General features: G+C 43.0%; 1 protein-coding gene across 1 annotated transcript in view; it reads left to right on the top strand.

Moving 5' to 3' along the window:
- The window catches only part of LOC139407198 (clathrin coat assembly protein AP180-like), a 44,074-nt gene that overhangs the window by 13,940 nt on the left and 13,985 nt on the right, over positions 1-16,149 (top strand). The window contains exons 3-12 of the mRNA XM_071150756.1: positions 10,266-10,408; positions 10,731-10,806; positions 13,303-13,405; positions 13,701-13,794; positions 14,156-14,267; positions 14,497-14,603; positions 14,757-14,798; positions 15,374-15,435; positions 15,845-15,857; positions 15,954-16,048. Of these exons, the coding sequence (XP_071006857.1) occupies positions 10,266-10,408; positions 10,731-10,806; positions 13,303-13,405; positions 13,701-13,794; positions 14,156-14,267; positions 14,497-14,603; positions 14,757-14,798; positions 15,374-15,435; positions 15,845-15,857; positions 15,954-16,048 (847 nt within the window). The remainder of the gene's footprint in view (positions 1-10,265; positions 10,409-10,730; positions 10,807-13,302; positions 13,406-13,700; positions 13,795-14,155; positions 14,268-14,496; positions 14,604-14,756; positions 14,799-15,373; positions 15,436-15,844; positions 15,858-15,953; positions 16,049-16,149) is intronic.

A 16,149-nucleotide genomic window follows, 5' to 3' on the forward strand; every position in this document is an offset into this window, starting at 1 on the left:
TCCGGTTGCTGTGGAAACAGATTGGAGAGAGGCTCAGAGACTCCGGGGGTGATACTAATGACAGAGGGGGGTTCTGGCACAGTGGTGGACAAACGACTGCAGAGTGATATGACAGATAGTCATTTGAGGGAAAAGCATACATATCCTTGGAATTACATTTTCTAATCAAATCAAAGTTTATTGGTCGCTACAAGGATTTGAAGGTGTTATAGGAGGTGCAACGAAATGTTTGTTACTAGCAGTACAGTAGAATGTCTCGCAAATACAACACACACACACACACACGCACACGCACGCACACGCACGCACACGCACACACACACACACACACACACACACACACACACACACACACACACACACACACACACAAACAACAACAACAAATAGAACAAATAAATCAAGAAATAGGCATCCAAATTAGATATATTAAAGTAGGCAGGTGTGCAAGGGGAACTACTACTTCAAGGTCTCAGAGCAAGTGACGTCACTGATTGAAACGCTATTTAGCGCGCACCGCTAACTAAGCTAGCCGTTTCACATCCGTTACACTCACCCCCCTTTTGACCTCCTCCTTTTCCGCAGCAACCAGTGATCCGGGTCACGGCACCAAAGTAACAGTATAACTTTAGACCGTCCCCTCGCCCATACCCGGGCGCAAACCAGGGACCCTCTGCACACATCAACAACAGTCACCCTCCGAAGCATCGCCACTGATTGAAACGCTATTTAGCGTGCACCGCTAACTAAGCTAGCCGTTTCACATCCGTTACATAGAGGCAGTATATAATTTGGAAAAGAAAATGGTAAGCACAGTAATGTAACCTTTTGATTTCACCTCATTTTAACATTCTGTCGTAAAGAGCACATGTTCAACTTGCAAAAATATTGTTCCATCTCAAGCGGTTAAATAAAAAAATTGTACTACAGAAATGACTTTGTCAAAGCAATACAAATAATTAGGGCTTTACAATTATGGCGAAACCTGGACACATTTTGGGATTAAGTGGGTTGAAATCTTCTTAAAAGGGACACAAGGTTGACAGAGGGACATGTCAAAATGCTGCATTTTGGCACTTTTAGCCTTTGTTCATACATAAAAATCAGATTTATTGAATTCTCCATGTGGTCTATATTAAAGGGCACTTCTTTTTAAAGAGGCTTTTAAAATGCAATATTGGTGCACAATTTTGCAGGTACAGTATATTTGGACGAGCCATGTCAAGAATACAGTATACACACACAGAACATGAACAACAATATACAGTATAAACAGAATATGAACTGACAAGCGTTCAATTACTCTTTATACAACGGGTGGGTCTAATCCTGAATGCTGATAGGTTAAAACCGTATTCCAGCTGGTGTCTATTCCATAAATTACTACTGGCTAAATCTATGACATTAAAATGCCTATTTACTCTGTTCCATCTGACTGCGCAATTCATAAACTTGATTTCCACTATAAAAAAGCATCTAGACATTATCTCACATTTCTTTTAGACTAACATTTAGTTTTGAACAGCAGAGATTTGTATAAGCTTGCTGTCTGTCTCTCTGACATTTGCAACATTGTTTCAATATTCCAATTTGATTTCCAGCTGTCCAATAGTAATGGACGTGTCGTTCTCAGCCAGTCGAAATAATGAAACAACTGGCATCATTTTTATGGATATATACAAAGACATGTCAATTGAAAAAAAGGGCAAATGAAACGAAGGTCAACTAGTTTGCAGTCTTTCCAGCTTCAGTTTGAAATGATTGTGTTAGCTGTGTTGTTGGCTAGCTCCTCTGAACAACAGTTTCCTGACGAGTGAGCACATTTTCTATACCAGGCAAAATCAGAAGTGAGTGCTACGGAGCGGTAGTCATTTAGCTCAGTTACCTTAGCTTTCTTGGGAACAGGAACAATGGTGGCCCTCTTGAAGCATGTGGGGACAGCAGACTGGGATAAGGATTGATTGAATATGTCCATAAACACACCAACCAGCTGGTCTGCGCATGCTCTGAGGACGCGGCTGGTGATGCCGTCTGGGCCTGCAGCCTTGCGAGGGTTAACACATTTAAATGTTTTACTCACGTCGACTGCAGTGAAGGAGAGTCCGCAGGTTTTGGTAGCGGGCCGTGTCAGTGGCACTGTATTGTCCTCAAAGCGGGCAAAGAAGTTGTTTAGTCTGTCTTTTTGTAATCCGTGATTGACTGTAGACCCTGCCACATACCTCTCGTGTCTGAGCCGTTGAATTGCGACTCTACTTTGTCTCTATACTGACGCTTAGCTAATTTGATTGCCTTGCGGAGGGAATAGCTACACTGTTTGTATTCGGTCATGTTTCAGGTCACCTTGCCCTGATTAAAAGCAGTGGTTCGCTTTCAGTTTTGCGCGAATGCTGCCATCAATCCACGGTTTTTGGTTTGGGAATGTTTTAATAGTTGCTGTGGGTACGACATCGCCGATGTACTTGCTAATAAACTCGGTCACCGAATCAGCGTATTCGTCAACGTTGTTGTTTGACGCCATGCGGAACATATCCCAGTCTATGTGATCGAAGCAATCTTGAAGTGTGGAATCAGATTGGTTGGACCAGCGTTGAACAGACCTGAGCGCGGAAGCTTCCTGTCTATAGGCTAGAAGCAACAAAATGGAGTCGTGGTCAGCTTTTCCCGAAGGGAGGGCGGGGGAGGGCCTTATATGCATTGCGGAAGTTAGAATAACAATGATCCAGGGTCTTACCAGCCCTGGTTGCACAATTGATATGCTTAAAGAATTTAGGGAGTCTTGTTTTCAGATTGGCCTTGTTAAAATCCCCAGCTACAATGAATGCAGCCTCAGGATATGTGGTTTCCAGTTTACATAGAGTCAAATGAAGTTCGTTCAGGGCCATTGATGTGTCTGCTTGGGGGGGGGGGGGGGGGGATATATGTGGCTGTGATTATAATCGAAGAGAATTCTCTTGGTAGATAATGCGGTCGATATTTGATTGTGAGGAATTCTAAGTCAGGTGAACAGAAGGACTTGAGTTCCTGTATGTTGTTATGATCACACCACGTCTTGTTAATCATAAGGCATACCCCCCCGCCCTTCTCCTTACCAGAAAGATGCTTGTTGCTGTCGACGCAATGCGTGAAGAAACCAGCTGGCTGTACCGACTCCGATAGCGTGTCTCGAGTGAGCCATGTTTCCGTGAAGCAAAGAAAGTTACAGTCTCTTATGTCTCTCTGGAATGCTACCCTTGCTCGGATTTCATCTACCTTGTTGTCAAGAGACTGGACATTGGCGAGTAGTATGCTTGGGAGCGGTGCGCGATGTGCCTGTCTCTGGAGCCTGACCAGAAGACCGCTTCGTCTGCCTCTTTTACGGCGTCGTTGTTTTGGCTCGCCGGCTGGGATCCGATCCATTGTCCTGGGTGGTGCCCCATATTGACAAAGTGAAAGGTTTTTATAAAATGTGTCAAATTTAGGAAAATAAAAAAACAATAGCTTATGTACATAAGTATTCAGACCCTTTGCCATGAGACTCGAAATTGAGCTCATGTGCATCCTGCTTCCATTGATAATCATTGATGTTTCTACAAGTTGATTGGAGTCCACCTGTGGTAAATTTAATTGATTGGACATGATTTGGAAAGGCACAAACCTGTCTATATAAGGTCCCACAGTTGACAGTGCATTTCAGATGAAAAACCAAGCCATGAGATCGAAGGAATTGTCCGTAGAGCTCCGAGACAGGATTGTGTCGAGAGACAGATCTGGGGAAGGTTACCAAATGATTTCTGCAGCATTGAATTTCCCCAAGAACACAGTAGCCTCCATCATTCTTTTATACATTTAAAAAAATAAATTTGCCTCCATCATTCATTCTTAAATGGAAGAACTTTGGAACCACCAAGACTCTTCCTAGGGCTGGCCGCCCGGCCAAACTAAGCAATCAGGGGAGAAGGGCCTTGGTCAGGGAGGTGACCAAGAACCCAATAGTCAATCTGACAGAGCCCCAGAGGTCCTCTGTGGAGATGGGAGAACCTTTCAAAATAACAACCATCTCTGCAGCACTCCACCAATCAGGCCTTTATGGTAGAGTGGCCACATGGAAGCCATTCTTCAGTAAAAGTCACATGACAGCCCGCATGGAGTTTGCCAAAAGGCACCTAAAGGACTCTTAGACCATGAGAAACAAGAGCCTGGATGAAAACCTGCTACAGAGCGCTCCGGACATCAGAATGGGACAAAGGTCACTTTCCAACAGGACAACGACACTAAGCACACAGCTAAGACAAAGCAGGAGTGGCTTTGGGTCATGTCTCAATGTCCTTGAGTGGCCCAGCCAGAGCCCGGACTTAAACCCGATCGAATATCTCCGAAGAGACCTGAAAATAGCTGTGCAGCAATGCTGCCCATCCAACCAGACATAACTTGAGAGGATCTGCAGAGAAGAATGGGAGAAACAGCCCAAATACAGGCATGCCAAGCTTGAAGCTTCATACCAAAGAAAACTGTAGGCTGTAATTACTGCCAATGGTGCTTCAACAAAGTACTGAGTAAAGGGTCTGAATACTTACTGAAATGTGATATTTCAGTTTTTAGTTGTTTTATATACATTTTTTTAAATGTCTAAAAAACTGTATTTCTTTGCCATGATGAGGTAATGTGTGTCGATTGATGATGGATTTAAAAAAATCTATTTTGGAAAAATTCAAGGGGTCTGAATACTTTCCGAATGCACTGTACATTGAAACTAGTTCAATGGAGTTTGCCCTTTCCCTGTAGTGCTGCACTGAAACAGCTGAAAAAAACGGGTCACGTGACTCGTGCCATTGCTGGACGCAGGCCTCGCTCTGCTCTGTTGCCAGTGAATTCACGATAAAGAAACAAATTCGTTGTTTTATTGAAAGCGTACGAGCGAATGAGATATTACAAAAAAAAGTACTCTCAGTTTTGATTCAAGAAATGTATCGTAATATTTTTACGTAGCAGGGTCTAACCCACGAGGGCTCACATGCGCAGTTGTTACCCATCTCCGCTGCTGTGCCAGTCTGCTACATAAAATAATGATCTAAAATAATCGCAAATGTTTTATGTGGAAAAGAACACATTTCCCGACTCAAAGCCAATAGTACTTTAGACAAAAATAGCTTATTTGGTCATACACTTTCAATAAAACAACACATTTGTCCATATTTCGCAGATTTCTGAATCATGAATTCACTGGCAACGGAGCAGTGAATTCAATTCTCTCCCTGTACTGCTATACTGTAGTGTTTCAGTATAGCACTACGGGGAGAGAGAGGGGGAGAAGGGAAGCTCCCAAGCTCCATGAACTAGTTTCAATGTATGGAATCACTTGGGAGTTTCTGTATTTTGTGTAAACTTCTCCTTTAATGATCTTCTTGACCTTCCTTTGACAACTAGTGCTGTAAATGTCCTGGAGGGCAGGCAGAGTTCCCCCGGTGATGCGTTGGGCTAACCCCACCACCCTCTGGAGAGCTATGCTGTTGAGGGCAGTGCAGTTGCTGTACCAGGCAGGGATTCAGCCCAACAGAATGCTCTCAGTGGTATATAAGTTTGTGAGAATCATAGGGGCCATTCCAAATTTCTTCAGCTGCCCGATGTTGAAGACTCGCTGTTGCGGCGTCTTCACCACCGTGTCAGTGTGGTGGGACCATTTCAGGTCCTCAATGATGTGCACACCAAGGAACTTGCGGCTCTCTCTTTTCTGTCTGCTGTCGTCCATGATGAGCTCCTTGTTTTGCTTCACATTGTAGGCTGTCTAGTGTTGGTAATTAGGCCTACAACGGTTGTGTCATCAGCAACAAGGTTATTATAGTAAACAAAAACTGAAACTAAAATAACAAATAAAATTAGAAAAAATATTTAGGAAACTGAAATAAAAGCACTTGAAAAACAAAGTATTCTAAATATATCTTTGACAGCAAAATGAACAAAAATAAAAACCATCATGAATTATGTTTTCATAGATTTTTTTGTAATTATATAGATTTTTTTATAATGGACATTTCGTTCTTCTGAATCTGGTGGGTAAATGCTGCCAGGAGATCGTGATGTTTCAAATAGGCCTAGCTTGTGCATCACTGTCACTAGCTCTCACTAGCTAACAGGGAAGATATTCCGAAGGCGAGCATGGCTGGTCTAAAACAGCTTGTGAAGTAGCTGGAGCTTTTCGCAATCCACACCGACCAACTTTAAACTGACAGCCAGTCGTTGTCTGATGTGGTGCTGTGGTTTCTGAACCTTGATACACACTTGCAGTCAACTTGTAGTCAATTTGCAGTCAACTTGTAGTCAACTTGTAGTCAACTCTGAGCTATATGGGGTTACAAAGACATTGAAGATGTAGACCTATGTAGTCTGTGATGTGACAGGAATCAATGGTGTAGTGGTCAATGTAGCCTCAGGCATGTTTCTATGCATGGACACATCATATTTGTGCGTGGATGTATTTATGTGTGTAGGCCTTTTCAATGATCCAGTCAGTCAATTAATTAGTCAGTCATTGTTGCTGGAGCTGGTCCAGAGCTGATACCTCTGGATATTGATTCTATCTGTCTGACTGTGACTGCCGATATCTTCAGAACAAAGTTGACTACAAGTACAAAGTTGCCAAAGTATTTGAAATTGTTACAAACAAGTGAAGGATAGAATTCTGCTTCAAATGAAAACCGAGATGACTGCATTGAAATACACTGAGTATACAAAACTTGAAGAACACCTCTTCTTTCCATGCCATAGACTGACCAGGTGAAAGCAATGATCCCTTATTGATGTCACTTTTTTAAATCCACTTCAATCAGTAGTGATGAAAGGGAGGAAACAGGTTAAATAATGATGTTTAAGCCTTGAAACATGGATTGTGTTGTGTGCCATTGAGGGTGAATGGGTAAGACAAAATATTGAAGTGCCTTTGAACGGGGTATGGTAGTAGGTACCAGGCTCAGCAGTTTGAGTCAAGAACTGCAACACTGCTGGGTTTTTCACACTCAACAGTTTCCTGTGTGTATCAAGAATGGTCCACCACCCAAAGGACATCCAGCCAACTTGACACAGCTGTAGGAAGCATTGGGTCAGCATCCCTGTGGAACGCTTTCGATACCTTGTAGAGTCCATGCCCCGACGAATTGAGGCTGTTCTGAGGGCAAAAGAGGAGGGTGCAACTCAATATTAGGAAGGTGTTCCTAATGTTCGGAATACATATTGTATAAATAGGCTACATGGGCTATATAGGCTATTTCAATCATATTGAAATACATTTCATGTTCAATCAATTGAGTTATATTTAGCAACTAAGCTACTGTCTGTCATTTTTGCCTCAATGTGTTTCATGATGTGTGACAACACGAGCGCAATGATGTGCGCAATCTGTGCTTTAATGCATTATTATTGGGTAAGCATAATAAGCCACCTCCATATCTCTCTAGGAGCTGATCTGTCATCAGTATTGTGGAATCATTCTAATGTTAAGGTAAGATTTGAATGGATAAAGCTGATCAGAGAGCAGCACTGCTTTTCTTTCCATCCTATCAGTATCGACACATGGTCTAACGACGCACTTAGCAAACGTTCTCTCTATGTGCTTGGGAAACACTCTTAAAAAAGTTTGTTTGTACATAACGATGCATCCGGTACGATGATCGTAATTCTTAAGTTATATCGCAACTGACGGACGAGGCCCTGGTGTTTGAGTATGAAGACACACACACACACACACACACACACACACACACACACACACACACACACACACACACACACACACACACACACACACACACACACACACACACACACACACACACTCCTGCCTGCTATGAATTACTGAAGTAGTCTTTATTTTGATCAGTCAATCATCATTAGACTTACACACACACTGCTCTGTGGTGCATGTGTGAACGTGATGGGCCACACATATTCTTGTTTCTCTCCATTAACATTAAACAATACACACATAAACAACACACAACAGGGTTGTCTGTTGAGATGGAGTATATGGTTGAGTTGTGGTGTAAACAGAGCAGGGACAGGGACTATCCAAACAGGATATGATGTAAAGTGTGTCAGGTCCATAGAGGAATAATGACATCAGTTGTCAGTCCTGTCACTGTACTGTGATGTTATTAAGATCATTCTAGGAAGTGACAAAAAGATTATCTGCTAAATATCCCAGATGTGACTCTATATACAGTCTGTACATCCTTCAACATTAGACAAACACTGGACACAAAAGCTGTTAACAGGAGACGGTATTAGCACATCATGGTTTGTGTGTGTGTGTGTGTGTGTGGCTGTTGGGGGAGGGGTCACCACACCAGTCCCCTCACCAATGATATTATTCTGTGGACAAAGCCCCTGCCCCTCTATCTTTAATCCTGAAATGACCAACAAGCCTTCCTCTTCATGCATTCACTCATGCACACCTCTTCATGCATTCAGTCTAGTCAGTATTGGACAATAATGTATTATATTGCAGCCTTCCAGCTTTTGACAGGACAGAAACATGGTTTGGATATGCTTGTAGCAACCTTCCCTATCCTAGAAGGGATGGTTGGTGGACACAGTGGCATCATGCCCATGGGTGGCACAAAGGCACGTGGCCCCTCAAAAATGTCAGATGATAAATTAATTACTTAACTGAAATTTTAAACCCACCTATTATAATTATTTTTAAAAATATGTCAGCGGTATTTTGCACACTGACTGGACCAGTCAGATAGAACCCCCCTATTCTCCCTAGTAAGTGGTTCTTTCCAAGGTGCACGGAGAACAGAGATGCTTAGGCAGCACGCTAGATACTCTAGTTCGTGTGGTATCACCAGTGGAGGAGGAGAGAATGTAGAGTGAAACACAGCATTTGATTTTATTTGAGCTGCTGGTGATGTTCAGGAGGTATGTTTGTTTATGAATGTGATCAAGCTGTGCAGCCTATTGGTTCCATCTTCATAAATAAATACAACTCAAATGTTTTTGTTATTTCTCTGTAATACTAATAAGGAATACTCTGTAATAAGACAATAGCATTTTCTCCAAATTTCTCCAGGCCCCCTCCATCCTCTCGTACTTTGTGCCCCCTCTAACATAATAGGTGCATGATGCCCCTGGGTTGACATTTGTGATAAAAAATATTTTTATTTACCTTTATTTAACTAGGCAAGTCAGTTAAGAACAAATTCTTATTTTCAATGACAGCCTAGAACAGTGGGTTAACTGCCTGTTCAGGGGCAGAACAACAGATTTGTACCTTGTCAGCTCAGGGATTTGAACTTGCAACCTTCCAGGTACTAGTCCAACACTCTAACCACTAGGCTACCCTGCCGCTCTTAAGTTACATCGCAACTGTGGAACGAGGCCCTGGTGTTTGAGTATGAAGAGACACACACGCACGCACGCACATAGTCGCACACATCCGCATGCATGAACACACACACAGTCCTGTTTTTATTGCTATAGATGTAACTTAAGATAACAATAAAGGCCAGATGATATCTCCAATCCGCCTCTCCCTCTCTCTTCCGAGCAGCTAGTCTGTCACATACTATCTCCCAGAGTGCTGAGTTGACGTGTTTCAGAGGGAATTGCGCTCTTAGTCAGACCTGTCTGTCTGTCTGAGTGGCAGTGTCTCTTCTATGGGGGAGATCATGATGACAAGGCACTATTTCTCATTGTGTATTGGATCCTCTCTACCACTGCTTGTGTGTGTTTTTTTTTTTTAGGCTTTGAATGTGTGTCCTGACTCTTAAATATATGTTTGCAATGCTTAGCTCCATGAGGTACATAGTGAAGTGAAGAACTCCAAGGGTATTTTAGTGCTTTTACACATTCCAGTAGCAGAACCAACATCCATACCCAAACGCACACACACACACGGACACACGGACACACAGAGACACACAGATGCATTCACACACAGACACAGGTAATGACACACGCACACATAATACACAGCCCGTACTCATACTCCAAATCCACAAAGCGTATGAATGGAGCAGTCTGGAGACTGAAGCAAACTCATTTGACCCGATGTGAGGCTGGCTTCAGCTACGGCAGCACATTTCATATTTCTTGGGACAGCGTGTCTTAAGACTTTTAAATACTTACTCATCATGATTTTACAACTCTGGATCAAAATGAATCCTGCTATATTCCACTCTCTCAAAATGGCTGACTGTTTCACTGGTCGTGAATCAATAACAGTACAGTTTCACTGATTCTGAACCTAACAGCCTCCCCCCAATACAAACTAACCTCTTTATGTGTTTCAGATCTGATCTCGGCCACCAATGCGACCAATGTGAACATCCCTCAGATGGCTGACACTCTGTTTGAGAGGGCCACCAACGCCAGCTGGATTGTCGTCTTCAAGGCCCTCGTCACCACACACCATATGTGTGTCCATGGCAATGAGGTCAGAGGACAGTAATTTAGTGCACCACCACAATAAAATAAAATTGTACTGTTTCATAACCACGGACAGCTGTCCATGGTGCTGAAAACAGTGCTATTTGGAATGCTGCTCATTCTGAAACATGGTTATCAAAAACAAGTGTGCATGTCAAGAGCTATTTTTACATGCTTTTCCACACTTTGCAATATATACTCTCGATTTTGGACTAACATACTAGTATTCAATTTGTAGTTGATTATTTCAGTGAATATGCCTTTATTTTCTTGCTGTTGTTTTTTATAATGGTTTTGCCATGTCAGCCTATTTCCTTCTGTTTCCTCAGAGGTTCATCCAGTACTTGGCCTCCAGGACCGCTCTGTTCAACCTCAGCAACTTTATAGACAAAACAGGTTCCAACGGTAAATGCACTTCCTTTCCAAAAAATTTGTTTGTGTACAGACAGTGCTTTTAGAAAATATTCAGACCCCTTGACCTTTTCCACATTTTGTTACATTACAGCCTTATTCTAAAATGGATTAAATCCTTTTTTTCCCCTCATCAATCTACACACAATACCCCATAATGACAAAGCAAAAACAGGTTTTTAGATATTTTTGCTAATTTATTACAAATAAAAAATGGAAATATCACATTTACATAAGTATTCAGACCCTTTACTCAGTACTTTGTTGAATCACCTTTGGCAGTGATTACAGCCTCGCGTCTTCTTTGGTACGACGCTACAAGCTTGGCACACCTGTATTTGGGCAGTTAATCATACTCTTCTCTATAGATCCTCTCATGCACTGTCAGGATGTATGGGGAGTGTCGCTGCACAGTTATTTTCAGGTCTCTCCAGAGATGTTCGATCGGGTTCAAGTCCGGGCTCTGGCTGGGCCACTCAAGGACATTCAGAGACTTATCTCGAAGCCACTCCTGCGTTTTCTTGGCTGTGTGCTTAGGGTCGTTGTCCTGTTGGAAGGTGAACCTTTGCCCCAGTCTGAGGTCCTGAGCGCTCTGGAGCTTTGCTCTGTACTTTGCTATGTTCTTTCCCTCAATCCTGACTAGTCTCCCAGTCCCTGCTGCCGAAAAACATCCCAATAGCATGATGCTGCCACCACCATGCTTCACTGTAGTGATGGTGCCATGTTTCCTCCAGACGTGGAACATTCTCCCATCTCCACAGAGGAACTCTTGAGCTCTTTCAGAGTGACCATTGGGTTCTTGGTCGTCTCCCTGACCAAGGCTCTTCTCCCTCGATTGCTCAGTGTGGCCAGGCGGCCAGCTCTGGGAAGAGTCTTGGTGGTTCCAATCTTCTTCCATTTAAGAATTATGGAGGCCACTGTGTTCTTGGGAACCTTCAATGCTGCAGAAATGTTTTGGTACCCTTCCCCAAATCTGTGTCTCGACACAATCCTGTCTCGAAGCGCTACAGACAATTCCCTCGACCTCATGGCTTGGTTTTTCCTCTGACATGCACTGTCAAGGTCTGTGCCTTTCCAAATCATGTCCAATTAATTGCATTTATCACAGTTGGACTCCAATTAAGTTGTAGAAACATCTCTAGGATAGTCAATGGAAACAGGCTGCACTGAGCTCAATTTTAAGTCTCATAGCAAAAGGGTCTGAATACTTATGTAAATAAGGTCTTTATGGGGTATTGTGTGTAGATTGATAAAGATGTTTATTTGTATTTAATCCATTTTAGATTAAGGCTGTAACATAACACAATGTGGAAAAAGTGGGTCTGAATACTTTCCGAAGGGGTCTGAATACTTTCCGAATGCACTGTATGTTCGTGCATGCGTGCATGTGTGTGTGTGTGTGTGTGTGTGTGTTGGGGGAGTGAAACGGGTGGATTCCCTTCCAGTTGAGAGCATAAACAGATACAGTAGATCCGATGTGAGAGGAGCAGAAGGAGGGGAGGAGAGGAGGATAGGAAGAGACAGGAGCTGTCTGGGAAGAGGAAAGGACATCACTGCTAATAACATGAGGAATAGGAGCAAGCGTACAATGTGCCCCCGCTAAACATTCAGTACTGTCAGTACATGCACAAACACTCACACTAGCACATGCATACACACACATAATAGGGTTGCACAGTATCCAGATTTTCATATCATCCTACCGTCCTCTTACTCTCATCCTGGGATTTACGGTATTACCGTTTTAGCCTTCAAGGGGGAACTAAATACACAAAAAAGCCCATTAGGCGTGTATTACCAGAATGCTAACAAAATTAGCACAAACTTATAGTGAATATCAATAGAGGCTGCTAGCTAAACATGCTAATGATCGCAAACAAAAATACTGATTTTTTTGCAAGGACAGGCAATTGAGCTCATAAAGTTATAGAAGTATAGGTAGTAGCTTCCCTAATGTCATTTTTGGTGAGTTTGGACATCATTTGGACAGCGAATGTGGAGAGAGGCATCAAGCAAATGAACATAGTTTTGACTCATGCTTGTGTGAAGGAAGAACAGGACTGGTTCTGGAGCAGTGTGTACACACACACACACACACACACACACACACACACACACACACACACACACACACACACACACACTAAACTGCTTCATGTCCCTAGGGTTCCGATGTCCTGCACTTGTCTCCAGTGTCTTGCCCTGGGGTCATTATAGATCCCTCCCCTTCAATCCCTTCAAAACCCTCAAATCAGATGCATAACTTAGAAAACTGAAGAGCCTGAAGTTAATTGATCGACAAGATCAATCATAAGATAAAAGACTGTCTTTAATGTGTTACAGAATTAAATCAACTTCTTCCTTCATGAAACCGGGGATGTTAAATGAAAATGTATGAGTTTAGCACATGCATTTAGTCATTAGCCATTGGATTTATCAGGAGCTATATGTTTGGTGTGATGTGAATGTGATGCTCAATATGTTCCTCAGGCTATGACATGTCTACGTTCATCAGACGTTATGGCCGCTACCTCAATGAGAGGGCCTTCGCCTACCGCCAGATGGCTTTCGACTTCACCAAAGTCAAAAAGGGGTGCGTCACTCACTTCCCTGTCTCTCAAAATCCTTTTAGGTCCTCATCAGGGAGGCCCACCTCATACCGTAATTCACCTCATCCCTGAGGCCCTCATACTGTCATTCACCTCATCCCTCAGGCCCACCTCATACTCATTCACCTCATCCCTGAGTCCCACCTCATACTGTCATTCACCTCATCACTGAGGCCACCTCATACTGTCATTCACCTCATCACTGAGGCCACCTCATACTGTCATTCACCTCATCCACGAGGCCCTCTTCATGGTCTTCCCTGTGTGTTTCCACCTCAGTGCTGAGGGGGTGATGAGGACAATGACTCCAGAAAAGCTGTTGAAAGGCATGCCTGTCCTGCAGACCCAGATCGACACACTGCTGGAGTTTGATGTGAGTTGGACATCTGGTCACGTCTATCTCTGTCTGTCTGTCTGTCTGGCTCTCTGGGACTTGTGTTCTGATGACTGATGGTCATTAGCTGAAAACTGTAATATATGTCAGGCCACAAAGAATACTGTTTATTTTCCTGTTTAACATTCTCTTTTACTCTCTCGTCTCTTCTCTTCAATACCTTCTCTTCCCTCTTTCTCTCTTCTTTTGACCTTGATCTTTCTGTATGGGTGTACAATTGGTGATGTTTCGGGACAGCAGAATATTGCTGGAGTTTAATAAATTAGTTAATTGTTTGAGTTAATTGATGCTCTTCTTTTACACTACATGACTGGTTAAATAAAAAAGGTCTCTCTCCCAGGTCCATCCCAAGGAGCTGAATAATCCTATCATCAACGCAGGGTTCCTGCTGCTCTTCAAGGATCTGGTCAAGCTGTTTGCCTCCTATAACGATGGGGTCATCAATCTATTAGGTGAGCTAGACATTTCATTGGATGCATACCAAATGCCACCATTTTTCCTAAATAGTGCACTACTTGTTACCACAGCCTTATGAGCCCCATGGGCCCTGGCCAAAAGTAGAAGGGAATAGGGGGCCATTTGAGTCAGACTCTTTGTCAACAATTAATAGATAAATTACTTCCTTTCACCATGTAGCCATTTAGCAGATGCTCTTCTTCACAACAACTGTTGTTTCTGTAGAGAAATACTTTAAGATGAAGAAGAGCGACTGCAAGGAGGCCTTGGAGATCTATAAGAGGTTCCTGACCAGGGTCACCAAGATCGGAGAGTTCATGAAGCTTGCTGAGGTAAAGGAAACTTCCTAATGGATTAGGATGTATTCTAACTAACTCCAAATAAAACACCGTGCTTCCTCATATGCAGTGTCCGTCTGTACTTCAAATAGAATGATGCACTGATATGGTTGTGAAATTGTGTCTTGTGTGTGTTTTGTTCCACAGACTGTCGGAGTGGACAAAAATGATATTCCTGACATCAACTATGTAAGTCACTTGTTTTTGTGCTTACTCTCTGGAAGGATGATGAAATAGTTGTAACATGCCACCAACAGAGATGTTTCATCCATCATAATTCCCCCCCCCCCCCCTCCTACCCGCGATCCCAGTGTCTGCACCCTGGGGTGGTGACGGACCTAGTAGACTCGGATGATGAGGACTGTCCCTTTAAGCCTATTGAGGACCCGGTAACCATAGAGACACAGGATGGCTTGGCAGAGTGCCTGTTTGGAGGATGGGGTGTTGGCATGGGATCATTCTACAGACTGACACTTCTGACTGCAGTTTGTGTGTGTGTTTGCATATGTGTGTGCTTCCGTTTGCACAAAAGATGGTAGAGTTTAAGTAAAATGTTCCTGAACACTTCATTCTACAGGACATTGAGTTTATACAAAGGTGGGATAGTGTGGTGAGTTAAAAACCAAGGGTTTGGGGTGGTGCTACCATAGAAATAGAATAGGGTGTTGAGTTACTTGAAGTGTTGGCATGCGGCGGAATGAGGAAGTTCGTCCCATAAACCTGCAGTTGCTGTGTTTCTGATTGGTTCTCTCTTCTCTCCTCAGGCTCCCAGCAGCATCCTGGAGTCTCTGGAGACACACATGAACAGTTTGGAGGGGAAGAAGGGGTAAGAGGACCCTGTCTCTAACCAACCCATTTCTGAAAGAGCTAAAATGTGGAAATGTCCCCAATAGTTATCTTTACACAGAGAAAATAGTACATGAGAAATGACAGGATGAGAAAAACTAGAGGGAAACTCATAACTTGGGTTTTGTACTGTCCCAGCACTATAGTGTTCTGAATACAGTTTCCTGTTATTATCTTTTACTTGAATAGTTATTCTCTCTTTGTTCCTTTCTGTTCATCATCGGGGATCACAGTGAAGGGTGAGCATAAACACTTTCTTTGGGGTCTGACAGATGAGTTTATTGTAAAGTCATGAAAATAAGTAATTTCAATGTATATGATTTCAGCTCTGAAAGGTGATATCTAGCTGTGATGAAATTGTCATATGAACTTTTCCTTTTCTCTTTCAGGTCTCCAACAAAGGTGAGTGGAAGATTAAACTTTATTTCCCCGCCTTTCTGTTTCTGCTCATATGTCAACACATGGATACAAATAGGCATTTCTCTCTCTGTATTCCAGGGGTCCCCTACCAATAACGTGTCCCCGACCTCCACCCCCGCCAAATCTGCAGCCGCCGTGCCCACCCTAGCGCCGCCACCTGAAGAAGCCACCGAGTGAGTGTCCACTTCCTTTGCCTACCGCAGCATTTACCTAATTTCCTCAGCGATTCCCTCAGTTCTTGCATTTTAGGATTCTATCTGTTCCGTTTTTATTT

This window comes from Oncorhynchus clarkii, chromosome 4 (assembly GCF_045791955.1).
Source record: "Oncorhynchus clarkii lewisi isolate Uvic-CL-2024 chromosome 4, UVic_Ocla_1.0, whole genome shotgun sequence".
Taxonomy (NCBI): Eukaryota; Metazoa; Chordata; class Actinopteri; order Salmoniformes; family Salmonidae; genus Oncorhynchus; species Oncorhynchus clarkii.